Genomic DNA, 27,893 nt, shown 5'->3' on the forward strand with positions numbered 1-27,893 from the left:
TTAATAATGAATTAGATGTTTCATCTAATTTAATTTAATTTTCTATCTTCAACATAATGTCTTATTTAATATCCATTTTTATCAGTTTCAAATTACACCAAATTCTGTGAGTCAATCTTAAACAACTGCTAAATTAATATCCACCAGATACAACTTTTTCTAGTTGTATTTAGTCTTAAGAGGGTAAATGGAAAGGAGGTGGTTGCTAATTTTTGGTAAAATTTACAGAAGGTAATTCAATTATATATAGGTTTTCTTTATATTTTAAATGCTTTTGATGAACAAGTATGCAGATTATACTAAAGGAAAGACAGTTACTATATTTTTAATGCTTTATTTGTCAGGTACAAAAATGGAAGAGTTGGCCAAAAGGTTTGTGAATGTCAAATTGTGAATTTGAGCCTCACCACAAAACAATTTAGCTAATGAGTTTTACTATTGTACAAGCTATATAATTATTCTCGCCAATTTCATTAAAATTTCAATAGATTAGTACCAAGAGGGCAGGCTTTTCCCCCTTTATTTTATAAATCTCTATGTGAACATACCAAGTCATTACAATATATTACATATGCCAACAAAAATTCTGATAATCACACATTCTTAGAACGTAAACAAACACCACAGTAAAGAATACAATGGCATATTACACTAAAACTTAAATTCCTTATATTTCTTTGCTTGTTTATTATCCTGATGCTGTTGTCGCTGTTTTCTCTTGTTTTTTTGACGAGCAACATGATCAGCCAACATGTCAGACAAATCCTCCTTCTGCAACTGTGACTGTTGTTCCCTGATCTGTTGCTCATAACGTACAGCCATTGCATCTGTATCAACAAGATCCAATTCTGATGGATCCAGTGCAAGTTCCACTGTGCCCGGACCTCAGGGCCCCCTGGACCACGGCAGGAGGGGGCAATTACTCCCAATGGAGGTCCTCCAGCCCCTGTCATATCATATATGTGTGTGGAGCTCATCATGGCTCCACCAACACGATCTATACGTTTCTCGGGCAACACCTGGTTTAAAACTGGTGTTTCATTTCCTTCCATTTCACTCTCAATTTTTCGTTTCCTGAGTTCAATGATCTCTGGAGTCTCCATGGCTGCTGGAATTGAGGTGATGCCAGAGGGAGTGATCAAACCTTCTGCTGGAATGACCAGCCCTGTTCCATCTTCCTTCTCTCCCTCTTCTTCTTCACTTTCCTCCTCAGACTCTGACTCACCCCAAATTGTACGATCCACCTCCTCTTCTTCTTCTGGAACTGACTGATAATCTTGGCCCTGTATACCAAATACATCTCCATATAAAGTTCTTCCGGTTTCATCAACTGGTGGTTTTCCCCAACCTCCAGCACGATACCCAAAAGAACAGCCGTCAGGAATGGGCGCATTGAGTCCTGGGATCTTGAGATTTGGATATGATGGAGGTGGTCCATAACGCTGCATTGCAATAAGCCAAGGACGTGAAACTTTGTTTGCATTTGGCCCCACGGGCATCCCCAGAGCTGTTCTCAGTTCTTCACTCGAGTCGCCCGGCTTTTTCTCCTTCAGGCGAGTCTCAAATTCCTTGCCTTCATAATAAAGATCGCCATGAATTGACATACATGGCTTTGTCTGCCATTTGAAAAATGCATCATGGAGTTTCTGGTAATCAATATCAATCTTCCCAAGCTTGGGCCTAGCCCAGTCCCTCATTTTTGCTTTCAAAGTCCGTTGATCCTCTTTTTCTTGCAATGCTGCTCTCATTTCCATAATACCAGTCTTTTTTATAAGATCTGGCAAGTCAAAAGGAGGCTTCTCAATACCACGTTTCCCTTGCAAGTACTTTCTTTTAAAACACCAATGACATGGCACTGGAACTGTATTGCGGTGGGCTTTAAGTTGTACCAGCAATTTGGGATCCCTGGCTGTCACATCATGCATTTCAACTACATCAGGGCGATTTACAAACTGCTTTAATTCAGCAACACTCAAACGTGTCAGTTTCTTCAGTTTCCTCTTTGATAACTTTGTTTTCTCTTCTTCCTCTTCATATTCATCTTCCAACTTTGGAACTCTTTTTAGGTCTGGTTCTCTAACAGGTTCCTTCTGCAACTGATCCTTACTTGGGTCCTCAGACTTTTCAGGTTCTGAGATTCGGAATGTTTCAAAAATACGAGCAAACTGACGATACATAGGATTCAATTCATTCAAACCCAAAGTTTCTTGAATGTACTCAATTTCAACATCAAGTTCTTTCTCTCCAGTCTCTTCATCTGGTTCCTTCTTTTCCTCTGCCTTCTGCTTCTGTATCCACTGTTGGTGATTTTTTTGAATGTTTCTTCCTTTTCTTTTTATGTTTAATCTTGCTCTGTCTTTGTTCCTGCTCTGATTGCTGACTGGATGTTTGTCTTCTTCTAGGTTGATGTTGACCTTCATCCTCTACCTCATCTACGAGCCCACTTCGAGTGATGACTGGAGCAGGTGGAGCCTCTGGAATATTTTCAAGTTTGACATAGTCTTCTGGTTGCACACCAACTTGTTTCGCACATTCAGTTTTGAAGGCAAGTGCTTGCTCCAAAGCAATAGGAAGTTTTACTTCCTTCACTTCTACTGGTGGGTCAACCTTCAGAGACAACAGTGATGGAAGTTTCCCATCAGAATGAGTGTCCTCATCAGAATCTACACCAGGAGGGCCCATACCAAGAGGTTCCATTCCTGGTGGAGGGGGCATGGCTACTGAAGGAGGTGGACCTCTGAGTTGAGGTGGAGCCAAATTTGGACCACTTAATCCACCAATAGGGGATCCTGATACATCAATTCCTGGTGGCATAATCCCAGGTCCTGGTGCAGGAATTGTTGAAGGAATAGCCATTGGTGGTGGCAGAACTGTAGGAGCAGTACCAGGGGGAGGAGCTGCCATTCTATGCTGCATCATATCTTCTTCCCTTTGTTTCTCAATTAGAGCTGTAAAATGAGAAAACAATGGATAAACGACATCCACAAAGATGACTAACCCCTAAAATCTGCCAATTCTACTATTATTAAACTATGATATTATTAGCGGCATAAAATAACTGTAATAATTGTTTAAAATTTGTATTGCTCTACCTTCCACACAGAGAAATTATCACACACAAATTTTTATATGCAGTCAACTATTTATTCAGAGGTACCAACAACTCCATAGATAACCTAATGACTGTACCTATGCCTATACCAGGTATTTTTACTAAGACTAGCGGGAAACGTTGGGAGCAACTCGGTACAAGGGGATATTTCTATTTCGCCATCATAAGTGATCAGAACACAAAAGTGCGAGTGAGAAATATGGCTGCTGAGATTAAGCCTGTGACTGCATCTAATAGTGATAAATTTAATTCTACAAAGAAACCGGATCTTTTATACAAACTAGAAGGTTGTAATGATGATGTAAATGCTGCTATTATAATACCTGGCGAAGATGGCGTAATCAGTGTTAGTGATGATCGGTAAGATACTCATTTTATATCGCTCTGAACCAAACCTTTCCATTTGCCAGAGGTTGGTTTCGTTGTGAATTATTAGAAGTTTCTTTCGTCGCATATGAACTGCACTAATATAAAAATTTGACATTCGAACGATACATCAGTGCTGACACCACTGATTAGCTCAAAACATAACCGGCGAATCGAACAGCTTGAGAAATATTGTTAAAACTTTGCATACCGTGTAGTGTATTAGAATATAGAGTGAACAAAACCAACAACTATTAACACTATAATGGACACTATTGCCATACTAGTTTCGACCTCAAGAGGTCATCATCAGTGGCATCAAGGAAATTAATACATATAGTCAAATGGTTCGAGCAAATTTCATAACTAAAATGAAAGGTAATAGACAAGATGACTGCACTACATCTGTTATTCACAGGAGTAAAACTTACATTTAGCTGTTGATCCCGTTGTATGGTGGCCTCGGCTGGCCTGCTGAACATCGGTCGCCCTCGGTTGCCCTTGGGCGACCTCTGGCAGCCCTCGTTCGGCACGAGTGCCTCCCGAGTTGCCGGACTAAGGGGTTCCCCACACCAGCTAACCTCGAGTCAAATCTCTCAGTCAGTACTCTGATGTGGTCGGCAAAGAAAGGGACCCCCAGATCCTCATGTATTTGCCTGTTACTAACGTACCAGGGCGCGTTAGTAACAATGCGAAGACACTTGGATTGCAAAACTTGCAGCTTCCGGACGTGGCTGCGGGCAGCTGACCTCCAGATCGGGCATGCGTAATCCATCATGGGACGGATGAGCTGCTTATAGAGCAGCACACCGTTCCTGATAGACAGGTCACTTCTCCTATTGATGAGCGCGCCTAGCACACCTAATCGTTGCGCCGCCTTCTTTCCCACCTGGTTGACGTGCGCCGACCAGGTAAGCCCGGCGTCAAGGGTGACCCCCAGATACCGCGCTGTTTTGACCCATTGGATCGGCTGTCCGAGAAACTGCACTGCTCTGGGCTGTTGGATGCGTCTTCTCGCCGAAACGAAGAGAACCGCGGTGCTCTTCGAGACGTTGATAGCAATCCTCCAGGCCCTGAGCCAGAGCTCAAGTCTACTGAGGTAAGTCTCCAGATACCTGACGAGAAGCGTTGGGCTACGGGACGTGGCTACTAGAGCCGTGTCGTCCGCGTACTGTGCTAACTCGACGTGGCGGGACGGTGTGGGTATGTCGTTGACATACAGACTGAAGAGCACAGGGGAGAGAAGTCCGCCCTGCACGACTCCAGCCCGCATGGCCGACTGGAACGACGTCTGGAATGTCCGGTCAGCGAGGTAGGAAGAGATGGTTTTCACCAAGTACGACGGGAAGTTGAGGACGGTCAGTTTGTATACGAGGCCTTGGACCCAGACTGTGTCGAAGGCTTTGGCTACGTCCAGGAAAACCGCGCCGGTTAGCCGCTTCTCATCAAGGTTTCTGTTAACCCTTTCGGCGAGGCGAGCCAGCTGCATCGACGTGCTGTGTCTGGGTCGAAACCCAAACTGCTCGTCGCGCAGCAGCCCGCGTTCGCTGACCTCGTGTAGGACTCTCGTTAGGAGGATCTTCTCGCAGAAAGACCGTCGGTCCAACCAACCACCAACCAGGCACCGTCGGTTGGAAATGCATGCGTATATATAAGCTTGAAATCAGGGTGGCCAACTATTGAAAAAAAGTTCTACTTTCTCCTGTTTAATGCTAGGTCAAATACTACGTTAGAATCTTTGGTGTTTTGTTCGTTGATGATGGCTTTGTGTTTAGTACTTTTGTATATATGGAATTTTTCTAAGATATCTAACATTTTACCCTTTGGAGCTACTCTTAATATGTCCATGATATCATCTATGGGGCCGTATTCGTGTTCAAGGATGTTCTGCATATTTCGATTTTGTTAAATTGAATCTGATATCGTGAATGTGTTCTTTAAATCTAGTTTTAAAATCCCTACCGGTTTGGCCAATATACGAGGTGCGATCGGAAAGTTTCAAGACTGCGCCTATAAAAACCCGTACACTTATCTCAGGTATTAAATTCATCCATCACCCTCGAAGTAGTTCCCCTGGGAGTGAACACAACGATCCCAGCGCCACTGCCAAGCCTGGAAGCATCCCTGGAAATCTTTCTTTGTCAGCCTGTCAAGCACCATCTGCGATTCTGCCTGAATCTCTTCTATCGTCTCAAATTTCCTTCCCTTTAGCTGAATTTTCATCTTTGGGAAGAGGAAGAAGTCACACGGAGCTTAGAAAGGAAGTTGGGGTCGGTTCTTACAAGATCTTTGAGCTCCTGACAAACGAGAAGTCGATTCTGCTTCTGGTCCTCAGACAGGATGCGTCGCATGTGAGTTCTTCCTTTAGAATCAGCTGACAGGTCCCATAGCCTATCCCAACAATGTCGCACAAGTCGTTGATGGTACGGCGTCGATCTTCGTGAATGGCCTGCCGAATCTTCGTAACATTTTCGGGCGTTGTGCTCGAAGATGGTCGTCCAGAACGCTCGTCATCATCGACAGAGGTTCGGCCATTTTTAAAACGTGAATGCCACACAAAAGTTTGTGCACGACCCATTGCGGACTCCCCAAATGCTTGCTTTAGCATTTCATAGGTTTCCGTAGCCGTTTTGGCGAGTCTTTGGCAAAATTTGGTTTGTTCATGAAAATCCGCCATTCCGAAATCGCAGGAGGGTCGGTGTAATGCACTACCAAAACGCCCGTAACTAAGAAACAAATGCTAATTCGATGATGCCGGCTGGCACACTGATTCACTATGAATGTAGGCCGCACCCCCTAAAGGCAGAAGCTCGTACTACATCCGGTTCGCCCTCTATTGACACAGTCTTGAAACTTTCCGATCGCACCTCGTAGACCTGCTCGCAGCTTCCGCATTTTAATTGGTACACACCACTACTATTGTATTTGTTATCCTGTTTTCTTGAACTGCATTTGAATTTTATGGTGTTGTTAACTTTGTATGCTACTTTTACGTTTGTGTTTTTGAATATCTTAGTAAGTGTTCTAATGCTATTACTAAAAAACGTAAAGCTCGACCATAATTTATTAGTGTGTATATTAACATTGGGTTTAGGTACTTTTATTAGATTATACGATCTTGCAATATCATTAAAGTTGTAACCGTTGTTGTGTCCTATTTCTTGGATGAGTAGGGTTTCTTTACCAAATTCTTCTTTGAAGACTGGTATTTTGTGCAATCTGTTTACAAGGAAATTGAATGCAGCTTGTTTGTGGCAGTTGGGATGGTTAGATGTTTTGTGTATTACTATGTCAGAGAATGTGGGTTTCCTGTAGATGCCCAATTAGAATTCTGTCAGGTGTCTGTGAATAGCGAGGTCTAAAAAGTTAATTTTATTATTATTTTCTGTTAAGGTTTAAGGACTGTTGGAATGCATTGTGCCACATAAAAAGGTGTCATCTAAAGCAGCTTTAAATTTGCTTCAGTGGATATTCACTTATTTCCATACTGCACCAATTGGAAGTGTTAAGTCAGCATTAGAATGTTAATTATTTGAGCTGCTATGACTGTGGGCAAGTTTGCTACATGACATGTGAGTGACTGTTATGGGGGGCTAATTGTCTTGCTGAAAACATGTCTCAGGTTTCAGTTCTGGATAGTGGTTTAAGTGCATTTTCGGTTACTCGTAGAATTTCATAGAACTGTAACATCACCCACATACCAAGTTGTTTGCTGATACCAATACAGTCATTTATATCATTCTCCAGGTTGACAATTGTAAATCTCAGTTTGTTGATCACAGTTGGACCTTTAAAATGTCTGTCTACCTACTAGAAATAAGCACCCCATGTCTAGATAGTGAAAATTCTGTACTTGTAAAGCAGTGTTTCCAAAATTTCTTGAATATTGGAACGCTATTGATTATGAAAAATTCTAATTGTACTCTATACCAGAACAAGAAATTACTTTTGGTAATCTACAGACCTCCAGGGTTCCACAGAACATGATTTTTGAATGCCTTATATAAATGCTAACAGTCATTGTCACCTCACTCACATAGCTTGTTCTAAATTTTCTTTTAAACCTTGAGACACTTTTTCATTTGTAAGTATAACTGCTCAAAAGTTGTAGTGGAGGAGGCTGTGAAGATTTCTACAGACTGAATTATTAACAAACTATGTATTTTATTGGTAATTGTATACTAGTCTTCCTGTTCTGACCACACAATTTGTACAGTTAATGAAATACATTGACTCAAGTGGTTTGACTTGTTATTTGATATCCAATTTGTCTCTGCTGTAGATCCAGCAATCTTGACATTGTTCTATCTATGGATAATGTCCCAGATTTCTTACTCAACAAATCTGAATCAAGATTCTCCTTGAACTCCAGTCCATAACTTAGCCAAATCAGCAGCATTAATATGTGGAACCACCCCTGTCATCCACTTCATTGCCCACTCCTTTCAGCAACACTTCAATTTTCTACCACTAAATTGTAACGTATAAAATTCTAACTTTTCTTTGTTCTTTGCATATCTGTAATTCTTATGGTATGGTATTATATTGTGAACATTACTCATGACTAAGGGTTTTGTATTACAAATTTGGAAAACTATTCTATAAATAGTGGAATCTAGAGAGGCTGGAAGTTGGTGGCTAAGAATCAAATACTTCTTTTTGCGGATAGCTGTTGTCTGGGTTGTTCTGCCATTTAGGCTGGTGGAAGTTTATCAATGTTTCAGCGGTGCTTGATGCCTCAATCAGTTGCAAGGTTTTCTCTCCAAATTGTGTACAAAGAAATAAACACCAGACTGCACAGCACAAAAACACAGAAGACAGCAATCTTCATACTTGCTACTGTGAGATCCTGAAATCTAACAAACATGTTTGGAAGTTATTTTTTGTATACAGTTTGGAGAGAAAACCTTATCACTGTATGTCTGTCTGAGTATATTATGTATATCACTAGAGTAAGTGATAATTTTCTTACTGCAGTTATGCATAATACATAGCAATCTACCAGTAAGCTCAGTGAACATCTTATTATAAGGCTATTAAATTATACACAGCAAGATAATTGTCAGAAAACCATCACCTTCATAGAAGATGTCTGTCTTCTGCCTTGTAGCATCGTGTAGTCTAGTAGAAAGTTACCAATGTTTCAGAGGTCTTTTCTGCCTCCAAGTAGGTATCCGCCAGGAAGTAGGTATCCGCCATATTGGCTGCAAACAGTTTTTTACACTTACAGACCCGTGGTTTGCAAGTTAATGTAACATATTTTTGTAATAACTGTGTTATAAATTATATTTGTTTTTTTTAGGTTTTATGCTTTATTTACTGTACTAATTGCATTACATATCTTTAAGCTACAGATAAATCAAAGTAATTTAGGCCTAACCTAAAAAATAAATCAATTAATATTAAGTGAAGTGAAATTATAGGAAGTGCTGTGTATTACAGTAAGTGAATCCAAGTGTAAGTGCAGTGAAGTGTTCTCCAATCTGTTCACTGTTATTAATATTTCTCTTTAGTCTAAGCCTTTGTAACTTGAGTAAGTTTTAAGATATGGAAGATAAGAATAGGTCTAATGAGTTATCAGGCAAGTGTGGCTCCTGCCAGAAAAAAGTCTGTAAAGGTAGATTATGTGACAACTGTAATTGATGGTTCCACTGGGAATGTGCCAACACCACTGTTAATAATGTAGATGTAGCTAAGCCATGGTTTTGTTTGATGTGTAACCAGGCCAGGTTAGTTAGGGAACAGGAGGAAACTATTTTGGATCTACGGAGGGAGTTGGCTTTGGCATATGATCAGATTGCTAGTTTGAAAGCTGATAACAGCTCTAATATTAAATGTAACTATTCGTCCACTCTTTGGACTGAAGTTAAGGCCAAATCGCAACAAACGTCTTTGCTCCAGTAAGGGTTCAAAATTTACTGTTAAAATGAGCAACAAATTTGAGGTTCTGACTGTGTCGGAACCTTCAGGTGCTGCTCAGTTAAAGGAAAAAGATGCAAAACAAATTGTTAAGAATAAAAAATGTAAGAAGGTCCTGCTCTTAGGCAGTAGTCATGGTAGAGGACTACATGAACATCTTCACTCAGTCCTAGGGGATGAATATATGGTTACAAATATATTCAAACCCAATTCTACACGTGGAAATGTTGTTGGGGAACTAGAAACACTAAGCAAGGATTTCACCAAGGATGATAATGTAATTATAGTGAGAGAACCGGGAAATAGCCTTGACAGGGACCTAAATTACAAGATTGAAAATGATATGGACAGCATTGCCAGGAAAAGCTTACATACTAATGTTGGTTTTGTTGGCCTTCTCAAGCGGCATGACAGGCCTCATATGAGCAAGTGGGTTAGGAGTGCAAATGTGAGACTTGAGCATGCGCTTTGGAATGCGGACAGATTGCACATTAGATTAATTGATGTGTCATCTGTGAATAGGTATGACCACACCAGACATGGATTGCACCTAAATTCAAGGGGTAAGGAGAAGCTTGTGCAACTCATTGCCAATGAGATTAGGAGCAAACCAAATACTGGTAAGACTCCTTTAATCACTGGTGTAAGACCTAGGCCTTTTTTAGGTTAAGGCCCAAATGTATCACTAAATTCCTGAAAGATATCCAAGTCCCTGTAAATAAGCCAATTCTAAATTTAGATCACAATCAAAATAAAAATTTCATGTTATATCATCAGAACATTAGAGGCCTTTCAACCAAAAACTTAGAAATCACCCAGAAAGAAAATCTCCTGGTTTTCCATCAGAACATCAGAGGACTTTTCCCAAAAACTGAAGAATTGATAATTTATCTTAAAAGTGCCAATTTACCACATATTCTTTGTCTAACTGAACATCATTTGAAAGCACCAGATATCTTACAGGTAAATTTAGACAATTATACACTAGGGAGTAGTTTTTGCAGGAAAAATTTAGCTAGAGGAGGAGTGAGTATATTTGTTAAAAATAATCTAAAATTTAGCCAGATAGAGTTAGTGCAATTTTGCAAGGAGCAGGACATAGAATGCTGTGCTGTACAACTTGATATAAATTTTTCTAAATTATGTTTTTTTAGCAATATACAGAGCACCAACAGGTGACTTTGAAACATTTATTAACAAGTTAAACAACATTATGGACTACCTTTACAAACTGAAAACAGAATTTGTCATCTGTGGGGATATAAATATTGACTATCTCTCTGAAAGCTGCCATAAGCAATGTCTAAATTCTCTTTTAGCAACGTTTAATCTTACACCTACAGTTAGCTTTCCCACAAGAATTCAAAATAGCTCCAACTCTGCCATTGATAATATTTTTGTAGATAGTTACAGGTTAGAACACATTTCCATTAAACCGGTAATAAATGGGCTATCTGATCATGATGCTCAACTATTAGTTATAAAAAACATAAACCTTATTTCTAACTTTCACAATGATAAGAAGGTAACTAGAGTGACAAATGAAGTCACTTTAAATGAATTTATACAACATCTCAGTAGTGAAGATTGGGAATTATTACTCGGTGGTGGTGATATGGATTTAAAGTTCAATTATTTTCTAAACATCTTTTTAAGCATATTTGAAAAAAGTTTTCCTACTAAAACAGAGAAAAAATTGTTTGAAACCAATGTATGGATAACTAAAGGAATCAAAACATCATGCAAATGTAAGCGAGCTCTTTACCTAAGTAGGTAAGTAGGTCCAGTAATAACCCACTATTGAAGCAACACTATAGAAAATATTATAATGCAAAATTTTATCTCAAGTCATTAAAGAAGCTAAACGCATGCATTACAATAAATTGATAGTAGAGTCTGAAAATAAAGTAAAAACTCTTTGGAAAATTGTAAAATAGGAAACGCAAACAATCTACAGACATTGAAAGCCCACCATTAATGATAAATAGTAACAGAGTAAATGATCCTAAACTTATAGCTAACTATTTTAATACCTACTTTTTAACGATTGTAGAAAGAATGAACAGCAGTGATACCATAACTCCAAAAACCGAAGATGCAATGAAGTTCTTGGCTAAGGCAATTCCTAATTCATTTCCAAATATTAATCTTATTCCTACCACACCAAATGAAATTAAAAGTATAATAACTTCTCTCAAGTCAAAAAATTCATGTGGTTGTGATGGAATTTCATCTAAAGTACTTAAATCTTGTGTAGATTATATAAGTATTCCATTAAGTTATCTCTGTAATCATTCAATGGTTTACTTTGCTTACTTTCACTCTGTATTGTCATATGGATTAATCTTTTGGGGAAATTCAACAGACAGTAATAAAGTTTTTTACATGCAAAAGAAAATAATTAGAATAATGGCCGGTGTCAAAAGCAGGGTATCTTGTAGAAAATTATTTCGTAAATTTAATATACTTCCACTTGCAAGTGAATTTATACTCTGCTTGCTATCATTTGTGGTGGAAAACATGGATAAATTTAAAAGAAATACAGATGTACATAATTTAAATACAAGACGTAAACATGATCTATATGTGCCAAATGCTAACTTTACTAAATATCAGAAAGGAGTGTACTATACAGGTATCAAGTTATTTAATAATCTTCCACCAACAATTAAAAGTCTAAATTATGATATAAAGGTATTCAAGCCTGCATTGAAAGATTACCTCTTTACTCACTCCTATTCTGTAGATGATTTCATCTCTGCTGAAAATGTTTAAAAGCTTTATATCCATAATCTACGTATATGTAAAGCAAGTTTTGTATTTATATTTAAAATTCTGAGGTTTATGTATATTAATTTGTAAAATTATTTTTCATACTTCGATTGCAGAATCTGAAATTTATGTACATTGATATGTGAAATATATTCTTGTACTTGTGTTGAAAGTTCTGAAGTGTATGTATATTGTATGAAATGACATGTTCTACATCCTTTGGTTGAGTCCTTCGAAGGATCTATGGAATGTAAATAAACTCTACTCTACTCTATCAGGGTGATGAATCAAAAATATGTTAATTTAGTTAATTGTTTGTGGTTACATTTTCAGTCTCCTAAATAAACAAATCCTTTTCATAAGTGACTCTCTTTGAGCTTGACAAGAGATTTGGTATTTATGGGGAAGTTTACAGGAACCTGCTACCAGAAATATTAAAATTTGTAATAGTGGAATTGAATTGGATAAAATTAGGAAGATGAATAAAGTGTTGTGTTTGAAAAGCCATCAGATAGGGAGGAAAGTGAAGCAGATATTGCAATGTAAGTTCATGCTATTTAAATACTGCCGTTGTTGGTTTAGTTAGTGGATATTTAAATACTGGCGTGAAGGGTTAATTAATTTATGCTTATCTAAACTTGAACTGAATTGAAACAGAATTTCACACCTAAATTCTGTTTTAAGCTGATCACATCTGCATGAATAATGATGGTGCAATCTTAGTCATAAACATGATATATTTATAATAATTTGTGCTAACACTTAAAAAAATTGTAATGACACAAAAATAGGCATTCAATGTACGGAATATAAAATTAAACACATAATTTTAAATAGATTCACATTTTAATGAAATAAATAATAATAATGTGGACATGTATTATGTCTTTGCACATATTACCTCACTCAGAATAAATTCTTGTGCACTCGAGTATTTCAATATAATGCTTTGGAGTTTCTTCAGCATTTCTATTCTTTGCTTATGGGATTTGGTAGACGTGCAACGATAATTCACCATAGTGCACATTTTATCCAAAAGATAATGCATCCAGAGAAGATTTGTGTATGGCTTAAAATGATGCCAGTTGTTCCTGAAAGACAAGTGAAATTACTTTTATTGTAACACAAAAATTAAAACAATTCAGCAATTACAGTGAAGTATTCTTGAGCAATCAGTCATGTCAAATAAATTTTCAGTGCCTTCATTATTAGGGGCTGATGATAAGAGGCTGAGAAAATCTCAGGAACAATCAAAACTAACCCAATAATTGTTTTAACAGTGAAACGAGTAGTTCTGTTGTCTCATGTAAGTGAAGTACATTTATAACCCAATACTAATGCAATGAAACTCATGGGCTAGCAAGCTGAACACACATGCAGATAATACAAATGAATGCTGGTTGAATCAAAATTCTAGAAGCCAAGGTTGTACATTTTGAGCTGAACTACATGCGCAGAACTGGCCATGTGACATGTTCAACCCACACAACAAATCAATCCATCCTGGAAACATCTCTGATATGAACCCTTCTCACCAGCATGATACAAAGCACTTGTTTAACCTGACACTAGTACTGCGGTCATTTCAAAGTCATTCAGATATCATCACCACAGATCTTATGGGGTGTTTTATATGACTACAAGATGATTCCTACTCCAAGGGTCTTATTTTTTTAGTTGTTATTTACTTAGTTTCCCACAGATGATATTTGATACTAGGAGTATAAATTACTCGGCTTAGACTTCAGTAGTTATCCAGTAATGGAGATTAGCTCTGTCTAGGGGACTCACCAGAGTAAGCACAACCTTCTCCTTACCTTAACCTGATGATTAAGATGGATCCAGTCTCTGAAACAATGGTTTTTAACAAATAGCCAAGACAATGTACATGTCCAAAGTAAGAGTCCAGTTGATAGTAGTTGCAACAAACACACCATTGTCACACACTTTACACATATTTTACGATTTCCTGTAAAACTGTACATATCAGCTCATGGATTCCTACCACAGACTTACTATATTTATTATAGTTAGGGGTAGGGTAGTAAGGAGCTACTGTTATATAGTAGAGAACTTACAAAGTGTGTTTCTGCATGAGACGATACACTTCAAACTGATAATCCCCTTCGGCTGTAAACAATTCTGGATCCTTTGACAGGTCATTGTAAATATAACAGCCATCATATGACATCCTGGATAGGGTGAAATCAATGACAGTCACCTACAAAATAAATTATTTGCAATGTGTGATAAAATGTCAAGTCCATGAAGGTGGGTAATACAATAAAACCTTCTCTATTCTTTGTCCTCTCATAACCAATTCTTTTGCACTTTGTAAGGTGTATCTTGCCTTACCTGGTGTATGCAATGCAAATTCATTTAACATTCATTCTTAAAACTCAAAGAGAAATTCTACTGTGACCATGCAAAATGCCTGTTCATACCACCATGTCATTAATTTTACCAACTTGTAATATATCTACTTCTGGATCTTTTCTAATTCTGGCTTGTTCAGTTTTTAGAACTTCAAAGTCTGTATTTCCTTTGCATTCCTCACCAGGACATGAACTGACAGAAATCCAGAACAGGGGACCAAGCCCCAACAAAGCAAGCATCCTGGGAAGGTCTTCGATGGTCAAGCCCCGGGGATTAAATAAAATATCCCAGTTTGAACTAGCGGTGTGGAGGGCTAATTTGTTACCTTGGGGTACAGTACCTGACACATAGCACAAGTGACCATGGTTTGAATACGCAGTACTCTCTAATATAACTAAGGGTTATATAACTGAACTCTGACAGAATGCTTCCTTATGTCAGAAGCAAAATGTACTTACCCGAACTCCCTTTGTGGGGATGCAATACTCTTTCCCACACAATCTGAACATGACATGTTTTTCAGTAGTTGGTGAAACAAGGACATTGCCCCAATGGAGGTCACGGTGTTCAAATTCCAAAACCTGCTCTGCAACCGCTAGTGCATACACAGTCTGAGGGGTCAAAAGAGACGATGACAGAACAGGATACTTTATCTCTCTCTCTCACGCACTCATACACACAGAAAACTTAGTTATACCATACAGAATATTTTTCTGAATTCACTTCCAATTCATACCAATCTCGACACATCACGGAAGGAGGAGAGTTTTCTATCTCTGTGGCTTACTTACCTTAATAACTTCTTTTTCCACACCTCAATCCTCCACCCCAAATTACTTTATTTTTGTTCAGTTGTGTGACATCTGAACTTGAGTAATGCAGGTGAGTTATTTATTTAAAGTATTTATAATACAAGAAAATATCCCACACATAAACAATACAATTATTATCCCAAGTTATGTCAAACTGTACTTAGGTTTTCTTCTGTGTGGTATACCTGAAGTTATCACTTCCAGCCATTCTTAAACCTGTATATAAACATAAGTCTGAATGTGAACATGTAATTTCCAATTTACGATAAAGTATCATGCAGACTTATTAATAGAAACATCTTCCACTTTACCAACACAACTCAGAGTCATTACCACGTTCCATAAACAGAAAATAATACCATTACCAACAACAAAACAACTTCCAAATAATAATATAATATTGTGGAATACATACAGTACCTGTGATCATGAGTAACTGCAAAAAAATGCCAAATTAAGGTATAATACAGGATGAACATAAATTAAATAAAAACTAAATGGTTGACAAATAAAGACAATAATTTCACAAACCAACAGCTTTTAATTACACTCCGCCACATTAGAAAGATATAATACATTCAGGCTTCATGAGGCCATGATCAGTTTCGTCATTCAGTGCTTCACATTTGGTTAAAATGCATCTCTACAGCGTCGTAAGTACTGATATTTAAAAGAATGATAGTTAACCGAATATAAACATTCAGAAGTATCAAGTCAAAATACTAGTTGAAATAACCGTACCTTGTTAAAATTTGTTAAAACTAGGCATAATTAACAAAGTTGGAAGAAAGAAAAATAAACTAAAAGACATTTTAATAAGCCCATTGTTCCTAATGCTTATGGTGGTTAATAATAAAGATGACGATAACAGATTATAAATAAATAAAATACAGGAGAGAAAGGAATTAAAAACAAACATGAAAACCTGCCATGACAGCAGCAGAATTCAAATCAAATGTCATTATAAGAACCAAACATTCTATACAGCTGAAACAGGTGAAAGACAATCTTCTTTTGATGGATGAGTGTCAATCTAGTCATGACAGAATATTTCACATGCACTAGAATCCACTCATCAACCACAAGAAGGAAGAATTATGATGCTATATATATATTGCATGCCCCAAGGTATCATCCTTTTCTGCAAACATAACTTCTTTTTGGTGTTCACTTCTCACGGCACTAATCACATATCAGTTGTATTTATGTAACTGCTATGTACAATACCACATCAACCAATTTTCATGGTATGGTGTATGCGACAGCTTCCAAATATGCTGATTAGATGCAAAATATCGAATCAGTCCTAGAGTTCTACGAGTGTTACTTATGATCCAGAAGTGGTTTGCCATTGCCTTCTTCTGTGTGTGAATGGAGTAATTGTTGGGATGCCACGGAGAAACCGGGGAAGCCCCCCGGCGGAAAACTCCGTGTTGCCTAGACCACGGCCTTGCCCAACACAAGTTATAAATTTGGGCACCGCCGGGAATTGAACCCGAGACCCCAGGATTACAAGGCCAGCGTTCTATCCGCTAGACCACCGTGGAACCCAAGACTGTTACTTGCAGATGTAATAAGAATAAATAATATGACCAAGGTAAAATGGAAGTGAAAAGTATATTTACATTACTGTCATTCATTTCAGCGCAAATTTTCAAGTGCAGCATGTAGTTATAACAGCCAATAACAAAAGCTTCATTGTAAACACCATCTTGTCTTCAGAGGCTGGTAACTGTTACCCGTACCAGCTTCAAAATCCTCCTTTTTTGTGCAACCTCTTGGTCATCCTTTCACTCTTCTTAACAGATTTATAATTACATTATTTTCTATCACCTAGCTTCTTCACTCATCATATCCATATTTTCTTTCAGACTCTTCAACCATTTACATTTCAAATGTATATCAATATTATTTTAGTTTCATATAATCATGTTCAAAGATATGCTGTCAATATTGTAATTATATGTAAGCTAGGCTTGTTGGACAGGTTCAAGCTTAGAAGACACACAAAGTGTGTCCCAGGAAAGTTTGAAGCTCTTAAAGGAAGTGACTCCACTTCCAAATAAGATGCAGAAGATGGGCAACCTACCACGGAGAAAGTCTATCTACAAAAGACGAACAACCAGACAATTTCATTATAAACAAAATGGAGCAAAATTACATATAATGCAGCATAGCAGTACCTGAATAAAGACTGAGTACGACTGATCTGCATTTGTTAATAAGTGTGCCTCTAAGTCACATCCTCCATCAGCCAGGACCAAGATAATGTATAATTGATCTTCCTTGAACATTGTCGGAGAATCATTCTCAGAGCCTGCATACATAAACAAACAAACAAGAATCCTAAGGGTTAGGTTAAGTCACGTGAACTGGCCAGAATTGCAGCTTATTTAAGATGTCCATCATCAGCCAGAAGGTACTTCATGTGCTTCTTGGCTGACATAATCACATGGCCAGCTGGCTATTAGAGGTGATAAAAATGTCCCACAACCCATATTAAAATATTCATTGATGGTTACAATTAAGTACAAGTTTATTGGATAAATAAATACAACACTGTTGTAACTATACAAGAGCCCATACAGGTCACATCATATTGTAACCAGCTTATGCCAGCTTGTCATTTGTCTTCAAATAGTTAAAGAGCGAGGATGACTTTTTTTGCAAGCGCAATGAGCGATCAGTCAATGGTGTACCTTCGGCAGTCTAACAGAATGTGTCTGACAGTAATTTGAACATTACAAGAGGCACACATAAGGGGTGTGTTTGTTGGCAGAGAGCAAATGGCTGTCTGCGCGACAGGTGTGGCCAACACTAAGATGAGTCACCACAACCTCATCATGGTGGACACAGTGACAAGACAACCTCCATGAGATTATAAAGATTTTTGTTTCCAATAAATATGATACATAAGCTCATTGCAACTTACCTTTGATATCATCATATTCTTTCCACAGATCAATAAGTTCTTCAGGGTAAGTTCCTTGAGCACAAAGGCAACATTTCACTTCACAGAAACTGTATGTTCTGTTTTCTGAACCATTACGCAGACTGCTAAGTTCCCTGCAAAGTGTAAGATGACAGAAGCATTCAACAAAGTAAGAATTAACAGAACTCCATGGAGAAGTCCTTCTTGAGAAGTTTACCTATTCAAGAAGTTGCCTGCTTTTTATGGAATCAAAATATTCTTACCATGTTAATAAGAATTGGCAAATCTCCACACAATCCTTTGCCCAAATGACCATAGAAAAGAAATTTCCCCCAAAGAAGCTCACCTACTAATAAGGCAAAGCCCCAGAGAAGATGTGCTGTTTGCACTAAATCTGGTGTTCAGAGAGATTGTTTCCTGATTGTAAGGGCAAGTTATGTGTATTACTAACTTCAGGAATTAAATTAAGTTACCAGATCTGACTTAGTTAAACAGTCTGTGTTAAGTAACTAACTAAAATCTGATTTTAATGACAGGTTTCTGGTTAAATAAATTAAATTATCTTGTACAAAGTCTAATTCTTCTTTCATCAAGCCAAATTTGGTAATTATAATAAATAAACATGGTGCCACTATTAAAATATCAGTGTTAAGTTCCATGCTTATACTAACAATGAGATTATCACAACTTAAGTAGCAACAAGAGTATGACAATTTTGTGACAATCAACAGAAACATTTTGTCAAATCAGACAACAATTAGGATAACTTACATGGCAATTACAATTTCTGACAGGATCTCCTCAAACTTCTTCTGTGGCTCCCCATTAACACAGGCTTCACCCTCGATAGGGATTACTTTGAGGACAGACCTATCCTGTCCCTCTGACATGAACACTTCACCATACACACCTTCACCAATTTTCTTACATGTCAACCAATAGCTGAAACAACAATTATTTGAATGTACCAGTGGTACCAATGAAAACCTGTTAACATCTGCTCATCTCCAGGCATTCTACTGATGTCATAAAACATTCACGTTAAAGGTAGTAACTAACAATAAGAACTTGCTTACTACATGGAGCAGAGTCCTTCCTGAGAAGCCAACAGTCACTCAAGAAATTCCTAACATTTTATGGAACCCGAAGGTTCATTACAGCGTTCACAACAGCCTGTCACTGGTCCCTATCCTATGCCAGATGAATCCAGTCCTTACCACCCCACCCTATTTGTCAGATCCTTTTAACATTAACCTCCTACCTACATCTAGGTCTTCCTAGTGGTTTGCCCACCAAAAACCCTGTATACATCCTTCTTCTCACCCATGTGGGCTACACGCCCTGCCCATCTCATCCTCCTTGACTTGATAAGTCTAATTACATTTGGTAAATGCCATACATTGTACCTTCTGAATGGTAGCGGTGGTGGTTGCAGGAGGAAAAATTATTTCTAAAAAGCTATAGTCTCAGAAAAATTCTAAAAGTTTCCAACTTCAAAACTTAACATTAATATGCTTATATCTTACAAAATGCATTTAGTAACAGAAAAATGTATAACTGCTTGTAATTTCTACCTTGATGAAAAGGCTTCTGAAAATGAAATGGGAGCAAGCTGACAGCATCGTTGTAACACAGCATCTCGTGCAGTAAAGGCATAAGGCATACAGCCAAAAGGTTCCTCAACAATGCTGAGCAGTCTAAATTCTTCAGCCACATTGGGAACAGAAACTATAACAATCATCCAACTGCTTCAATATTTTTAAACACAGCAAAATAAATACAAAAAATTAAGAACTACATTCTCCTAGCATATTACTACAATGACAGCATGCACTATCTGTTTCTTGATAACATTTTTTAAAACTTGTTAATAAAATAGATAATAAACCAAAAACAGGTCAGCCTAAACGGACATCAATGGATAATGGACAAAGTGGAGCACAGCGTATGTTACACATTCTAAGAGAACCACTCTTGGGCAGCTCTAACGCTTGAAATTATATTGTGATGCAATGTGTATAACAATATCTCATAACATTAAAACACACACAAAACAAATTTATCAGCAAGGGCATGTCCTATATAACACCGGCCACAGTATTTTATTTAAATTTTAATTTTTGAATAACTGATTTTATATTGTAATATGTTAATTTTACTACCTAGGACAACCATCAAATATCTTGTTTTTAGCTTGTTAAACTAATGTAGCACACACTGATCACTAACAATGCTCTTTCAGGCTAAAATTCGTCTGACTTTTAATGTTCTTTAATAATAACCAGCTGGTACATGAAGGAGTGGAAATAAATAATCAGCCATTGATCAATAAACCATCAAAATGGGTCAGGATATAATTACTTAAAGTTAATGATACAATCTTGAAATATGTACAGTTGAGATAACTGCCAGCAAAGTGACTCACTGTAGGATACAACCAGGGCTGAAATGAGAGGAAGAGGCAGGATTTTTCCCTTCACAGCCTCTTCCAGACTGGTTTCAGGGCCCAGCCAGCCTATCTGATAATCTCTCCGTGGTAAGAGAATAAAACTCATCGTACATCTCAATTTAGTGCTGGGGTTAAAAATGTGTGGAGTTTTGCCCCCAATTTCCTACACTTACACCCACAGACACATGTATGTACACACATGTGCAATTTTAACTTCATCCGTATTCCAAATATGTTGCCATACATTTTAAAGGGATCTACTGCTATAATTCTAAAATATTTAAATTAAAAAAACTCCATAAATTATTTTTCCTTAATTAAAATACATGAAATCTGTTGTAAAACTTGAAGAAATTTACCAGTTACTTCACTCCTGCATTTGTTGGGAGATTTGCAAGGAGAAATATTATACACATCTCGGTAACTTGGTGACTTTAGTTGAGGTTCAAAAAGCATCTGACCTAGCACAACTTGATGTGACAGTCTTCTAGATAAACGTAACCCCGACGGCTTCTGCTTCTTTACAGTTATTGTAGAAATGGATTGCTTCTCTGTGAAAAATCACCAAAGTAATTACGTCTACATAACAATAAATATTAATTATATCATCATGACGTAACAATTAGTTTCTTAGGTAACATAAGAATGCATGCAGTTCATATAAAAGCTGACCATTGTTGATATGGATCTTACACATCTTCGTTATGCTACTTCTTAGTAACGCTGTTTATGCCGAAAGACCCTTCCGTATAGACGTATTTATGTCAAAAGTGATTAAATTATATAATCTTTGTCAAGCGGCTCAGGATAGATTTTGTTGGTGGGAAGCACTTGAAAACATAGGAACAAACCTTTTGGTTCTATAAAAGGTAGAGTATTTTGACAAGCTGAGTGCATTATCAGCAACTCCATGAAGTTAATTCATTGAACACTATAAACCTTAACCCAATATTATGTTTCATGGCTTTCAATACTAGACCTGTCACGCCACAATAACACTTTATGCAGACAACATATTTAAACAACATTATACAAGACAGAGACTTCAAAATTGGAGGAAGAGTGATAACGACTGTAAAGTATGCAGACAACGTAGTAGTATTGGCGAAGGAAGAGGAGGAATTACAGAACATGATGGACAAGTTAGTGGAAACAGGTAGAGAGTATGGAATGGAAATCAACATTGAAAAATCAAAGGTAATGAGGATAGCACCGAGAGCAGAACCATTGAACGCTGTAGTTTGAAACCAACAGCTGGAGAATGTGGAGCACTTCAAGTACTTGGGAAGCATAATCACGACGGATGATCTACGCACCAAGGAGGTAAAAGCAAGGATAGCCATGGCCAAGGCAGCTTTCGTCAAGAAGAGGATACTTCTCACTAGGAAGTTGGGCTTGGAGATGAAGAAGAAACTAGTGAAGTGTTACGTATGGAGTGTCGCGCTGTATGGAGCAGAGACTTGGACACTCAGGAAGAAGGAACAAAAATACCTGGAGAGTTTTGAAATGTGGTGCTGGAGAAGAATAGAGAAGATCATGTGTACGGATCGAGTGACCAACGAAGAAGTATTGAGGAGAGTCAACGAGCACAGAAACATTCTGCAGGCGATTACACGAAGGAAAGCTAACTGGCTGGGACATATTATGAGAAGGAATGGGTTACTGAGTGATATCATTGAAGGCTAGGTTGAAGGAAAGCGAGGACTGGGAAGAAGACTGATACAGATAACTGACGATCTCAAGCAAGGAAAGAAGATGAATTTGCAGGAGTTAAAACGAGAAGCTGCGAATAGGGAAAACTAGCGAGCTCTTTTTGGGCAGAGCAATGGACCTGTCGTCAGACACAACACTGAATAAAAAACAAAAAACAAGATAGCTCTCTTCTGGGTTGCAGCGACCATCCTGATCATGTATGCAACAAGGACCTCTGAAACGCTGGTAAACTTCTACAAGACTACACAGAGCTACAACCCTGAAGACAGTCATCTTCAGACTCACAACCATGAAAACCTCAAATCCTATTTAACAATATATAAATTTAAGAACTTAGTGAAAAGTAAACATTACAAGTGCTAAGCAGAATTTACTGCATGACAAAACAAAGATTTTTTATGGTAAGTAAATCAGAGTTTCTGACAAATTTGGCTCTCATCACTAACATTATTTATTATATGTATTTAAAGTGTCTTATCCTGTACTGTTTTTTCCTGACAGCTAAGTACACAAAAATCTTATAATTTAAGATAAAGGTGACATATTCTGAAGGGAATTTATGCCCATATGTACCTAGATCACTGACTGCAATTAAATTAAACACCAAATGATCTGGGTCATCCTGAATAACCATGCAAGTACAAACAAAATCAGAACATGCTTGTGCAATCATTAATGAATTTTGAAAACAGATAAATTTATATCCACACTCACCTGTGCCAATATTTAGGGTAGAAGATTCTTGCAAAAGATTCTTTTTGGAAGCATCACTGCATAATACTTCTTTTCTGTTAGTTTTGTGTACTGTAGATTCCTCAGTATGATAACTTCTTCTATCAGTAACATGCAATTCATCAGTGTCTACTGAAGATTCTCGCAAATGAATTTCGGAAACACTGTTGCATAATAATTCTTTGTATGTACTGTGCACTGCATATTCATGAGTAGAATGGCTTCTTTGATCATTAATACACAACTTACCCATGTCTACTGAAGACTCATGCAAACAATGGCTTCTGGTAACAGCATCGCACAAAATCTCCTCCTTCTCTTTATTGTTCACCGCAGACTCATGAGTACAAAAGCTTCTATTCAATTTGTCAGTGTCTTCTGAAAAATGGTCTTTTGAAATATCACTGTATGATTTCTCTTTCTCAGTATTAAGCACTACAGATTCAAGAGTAGAACAGCCTCTTGGATCACTAATATGTGACTGGTTAGCGCACACTAAAGATTCTTGTAAAATATTGCTTCTGGTAACATCATTGCATAACAATTGTCCTTTGTCTGCAATATCCACTGCAGATTCTTGAGGACAGCTCCTTGGATAACAAATATGTGATTTTCCTGTGTCCACAGAAAAGTCTTGTAATGGGTGTCTTTTGGAAACATCATTGCATAATGACTCTTCAGCATGTTTACTGAACACAGAAGATTTTTGAGCTGGGCAAGATCTTGAATCATTAATGTGTAATGATTTATCTGCATCGCTACTTGACAAAATGGGTTTCAATGAAAGATAATTATGCACTGACCCTTCTTTACTATTTTGTACTGCAGAATCCTGGGCATTACATCCTGTGTTATCCAAGTACATGGAGGTCTGTACATGACTACGCATTATCCCAGACTTCAAAACCTGAATTTGACTGTATGCTGTTGTAGCTGTATTTTCCAAAGGACTTTGGAATATGGGTTCAGACTTACTACAATTTATAGATTCCCATGAATCAAAAAGTATCACTGATTTACTTTCTGATTCTGGTGAAGAAATATTTAGGTTACCTTTGCATCTCTCTGTAACTTCATGAATGTCTGCACACTGATGATTATCTGTATTGAAAGGGTAAGGATTCTCACATAAATCTTGTGCTGGATGTACGTCTGGAAAACCCAAAAAGTCGTCTGCAGCACTGTCAACACTTCTAGACAAGAATCTTTCCTTGCCCACCGACTGTCTATTCTTTTCCTTTATAAAATTAACACTCATACACTGGGAAACTACTTTGCAAACACATGGTTCTGAAAGCGATATTGCATCTTTCTTTTCTTTAATTATTTCATCGCTGGTTTCCTGTACACTGTCAATATTATGTAAAATGGGAGATAAATGTGGAGGTGACTGATTTTTTTTCTTGCATTTTATTCCCTTTGGAGTACTGGTAACACATGAGTTCATATCCAATGTCTCCTTCTCTTTCTGTTTCTTACAGTTTCTGAGTTGCAGTGGAACATTAACTTTAGCAGCAGAATTGTCAGGTATTTTGCTTCTCAATGATGATTTTGTGTCTTTTCTACTTTTCCCTGTAATGACAAATATAAATTGCTTACGCTGCATGTAAATAACAAACAAATGAAGACTACAATAATTTAAAGCATTACATACATGTTGAAGGGAATAATGTATTATTATATGATGGCTCAGACACAGAACTCTTGATATCAAAATGATTCCCTGATATGCTGGTGCTACTGTTGCCGAGATATTTGCTTTCATGACTGATATTTGGAGCCTTTGGCTGTTGAAACCTGTGTGAAAGAGAATATATAATATAGTATACTAAAATGGAGCAACCTTTTCCACACCTAGTATCACATCTGCCCTTTCAAATCAACCAATGTGCCACAAGGTAAAAATAAGGGAAATTTTTCATCAAAACTACACATACCAACAGAAAATTAGTAACTTCCTTAACATGTGTTTCAACGTCATATTAGAACATGCCACCAAATTGACAGAATAAACCAAATCTGATTGCAATGCAGTTTAAACTCAACACAGAAAGATTTCTTGGTTTCTTTTAACTGGTGCAACCCTTTCCTGAAACAAATGAAGCATTTGTTTCCATGTAGAATGACCTATTGTGACAAGGTTATGTATTTAAACTAAGTATTAAAATTGTCTGATCTAAATGAAAATGGAAACAACTCAACAATTCTTCATAAAATTTTCATATGTAGTCCTTAGGTCCTTGTTCAGCACATAGCAATTAAATAATTCAGGGATCGAAGCCAATTCATCCAGCCCATAGCGAGTCACTATACTGACTGAGCTATATATATAAAATGTTAGGCAACTGTTAGGATGTAAATGAACAAAACAGAAACCATACAAATTTTCTGAAATTCAGCTACACTGGAAGCACATTCTATGTATCACAGGGATGCAATTATAAGATCTACCAATTCTACATTTTTAGGTTAAATACAAAGCATGATATAAATTCATTCAATATAAACCATACATTGCAAGAAAAAATATATTACAACTTACACAGGGCCTGCTAAGATTCGGTCAAATGTAGAATCAAGAAACGTATCATGTCCTGAAAGTGTCAACTTCACAAGGTCATATTTTGAATGTATTTTCATTTTATGCTGTACTTTCTCTGCATTCTTATTCTCTTTGTTTCCATAATCTTTCCTAGCCTTTTTGTGAATTTTAATGTTCTTGGTGAACAATGCATCAAAGATGGCAGCTGACTCCTTCTCCCCTTTGATTTTAATTTCTGGCAAAACATTTTGGATATTGGCCCAAGGTCGTTTTTTGTTTCTCTTGCCCTTGTATGTTCTTGTCGTGGCAATTGGAGCCATTTACACTGAATCTAAAACAAGAAAAAAAAATCCATAGGGCAATGTGCTGAAGTACTGAAATGAAAACAACAATTCACATGTAAAAGTTCAATTAATTGAATTCCCAACAGAATAATATGTTGCAACCATCACCCTCCACTTCGGACCCCAAAAAATTTGTACTAAATCTTTGAAAAAATATCCTTACTGAATGAAAGAAGGCAATTCTTGAAATATGTTTTTTTTAAACCACAATCTAATTGTAATATGGTATGTAGTGCAGAATCCATAGCTTCTAAATTTCCACTGCCTTTGGGTATGGAGTTTGGATGCAAAATTGAATTATCTTCAAAAATCTAATTCTACGGTACTCAACTTAACTGGAAATGAAATTCTGTTCCCAATTCTTAGTAATATTTCCGTAAGTATTTTGAAGAAGTAACTCTGGATATTTCATAACACAAACCATTGGTGTGGTTTTGGTATGTGGATGACACTTTGTAGTCTGGCCTGGACAAATTAAATGACTCATCCACATAAACAGTTTAAAACCCTTGACTCATTCTAATAAGGTCATAGAATCAAACTATGCAATTTCCTTATCGGATGTTTGGGTTGCTAGAAAGGAAAGGGCTTACAGTATCATCTGTAAATACAGTCAGTGCAAAGACAGGTCATTAGTATACATATAACAGAGCAGTGGACAAAGAATAAGATTCCTGCTGAATTTCACTGTTTATAACATCAGTATTATCAATTCTAATTAAGAAGAAACTAATCATATGATCCTTAGACACACTTTTCCAACATATAGATCAATGATCTTAATATATCCTTCATGATTTCGAAACAAAGGTCTGTTACTTACAACCTCTCACTCTCCTGTCAATTACATTTTGGAATAAACCTATAAATGTACAAAAACTTCATCTATTACTTACTATCTCTCAATAATTTGTAAATTAAATCCACGAATAAGCCTACAAATTTACAAAAACTTGAATGAACATCAACAAAACAGTACACTAAAATAACCAATGAAAAATAAAGTCACAAAAACAGTAAATTGCAGTCATTGACGGATAACACACAGGTTATCACAACACATATCAACATACTACACACCCATGCACAGTCTGTATTTTCTGTGGATCACGCAAATACACTCAGCTTGCCAAAAACATACACCAACCAATCATAACTGTAGAAGTTACAGTTACCGCAAGGAAAGAAATACAAAAAAACGGTGCATTATCGTTCAAAACCTAGCACGCCTGTTACGTCATATCCGACTATGCCTACTTCTTTTATATATATCCCAATTATGGGAAATACAAAAAAAGCATACTCAAACTATCATTCTACAACTTAAGTTAGCAAGTGTTGGCCCTATAACATGCAAAATGTTAAGCCTGGTATGAACTGGGTGTTTCCTAATTCAAAATTTACTCCATCTAGTTCCGGTTGGTCGTGTACATCACGGATAATCTACATACGATCCATGGTGACGTTAACAATAAGCTATGGATCTTCTTATATACATGTAGGATCCCTGATAACCACCCACGGATACTATATAAAACTGTCTACTAACTAATTAGATGGCTTACCGAACCCGAAGGTTCATCACCGAATTAACCAAAGCCCTCCACCGGACCCTGTCCTGGGCCAACAAAATCCAGTTTCCTTCAACTCCTATCTCCCATAGATCCCACCTGAGATTATCCTCCCATCTACATCTAGGTCTCCCCAGCGGTCTCTTCCCTTCAGGTTTCCCAACCAGTACCCGGTGCACACCTCTTGTCCCATCCATGCGCGCTACATGCCCAGCCCATCTCATTCTTCTCGACTTAATCACCCTGACAATAC

At 37.3% G+C, this 27,893-nt stretch overlaps 1 protein-coding gene and 1 pseudogene across 5 annotated transcripts; both read right to left on the reverse strand.

The window, feature by feature from the left end:
* Positions 1–318: 318 nt before the first annotated feature.
* Positions 319–7,209, reverse strand: LOC147873728 (splicing factor 3B subunit 2 pseudogene; annotated as a pseudogene). The gene is made up of 3 exons (XR_015535356.1): positions 7,180–7,209; positions 3,910–4,033; positions 319–2,948 (listed from the first exon to the last, which is right to left on the reverse strand). The product of XR_015535356.1 is annotated as a splicing factor 3B subunit 2 pseudogene (transcript).
* Haspin (haspin) lies at positions 1,145–27,892 on the reverse strand. 4 transcript variants are annotated; one of them, XM_087349595.1, is made up of 16 exons: positions 27,150–27,892; positions 26,966–27,004; positions 26,406–26,642; positions 25,726–26,056; positions 24,838–24,980; positions 23,166–24,755; positions 21,098–21,289; positions 19,864–20,017; positions 19,061–19,231; positions 18,290–18,423; positions 17,541–17,674; positions 15,004–15,156; positions 14,248–14,390; positions 13,071–13,260; positions 8,556–8,682; positions 1,145–1,283 (listed from the first exon to the last, which is right to left on the reverse strand). In XM_087349595.1, the coding sequence occupies exons 4-15, from the start codon at positions 26,043–26,045 to the stop codon at positions 8,611–8,613; spliced, it is 3,396 nt and encodes a 1,131-aa protein (XP_087205721.1). In that variant the 5' UTR covers positions 26,046–26,056; positions 26,406–26,642; positions 26,966–27,004; positions 27,150–27,892; the 3' UTR covers positions 1,145–1,283; positions 8,556–8,610. The 4 variants fall into 4 exon arrangements, with proteins under 4 accessions (XP_087205721.1, XP_087205720.1, XP_087205722.1 ...); XM_087349594.1 differs by lacking the exon at positions 1,145–1,283 and adding an exon at positions 7,623–8,334; XM_087349596.1 differs by lacking the exons at positions 1,145–1,283; positions 8,556–8,682 and having other exon boundaries at positions 10,574–13,260.
* Between the last annotated feature and the right edge of the window lies 1 nt (position 27,893).

Source organism: Zootermopsis nevadensis, unplaced genomic scaffold (genome assembly GCF_977971745.1).
Source record: "Zootermopsis nevadensis isolate Lab colony 2312 unplaced genomic scaffold, Znev_1.0 Znev_ptg000016l, whole genome shotgun sequence".
NCBI lineage: Eukaryota > Metazoa > Arthropoda > Insecta > Blattodea > Termopsidae > Zootermopsis > Zootermopsis nevadensis.

What these genes read in the sequence shown, in the direction of transcription:
- Haspin (XM_087349595.1), bottom strand. Translation starts at nt 26,045, where the DNA reads ATGGCTCCAATTGCCACGACAAGAACATACAAGGGCAAGAGAAACAAA. An exon ending in CGAATCTTAGCAGGCCCTGT is followed by an intron (nt 24,981 to 25,725) that starts GTAAGTTGTAAT and finishes TCTTTCACACAG; the next exon opens with GTTTCAACAGCCAAAGGCTC. An exon ending in ATGCAGGAGTGAAGTAACTG is followed by an intron (nt 20,018 to 21,097) that starts GTAAATTTCTTC and finishes TGATTGTTATAG; the next exon opens with TTTCTGTTCCCAATGTGGCT.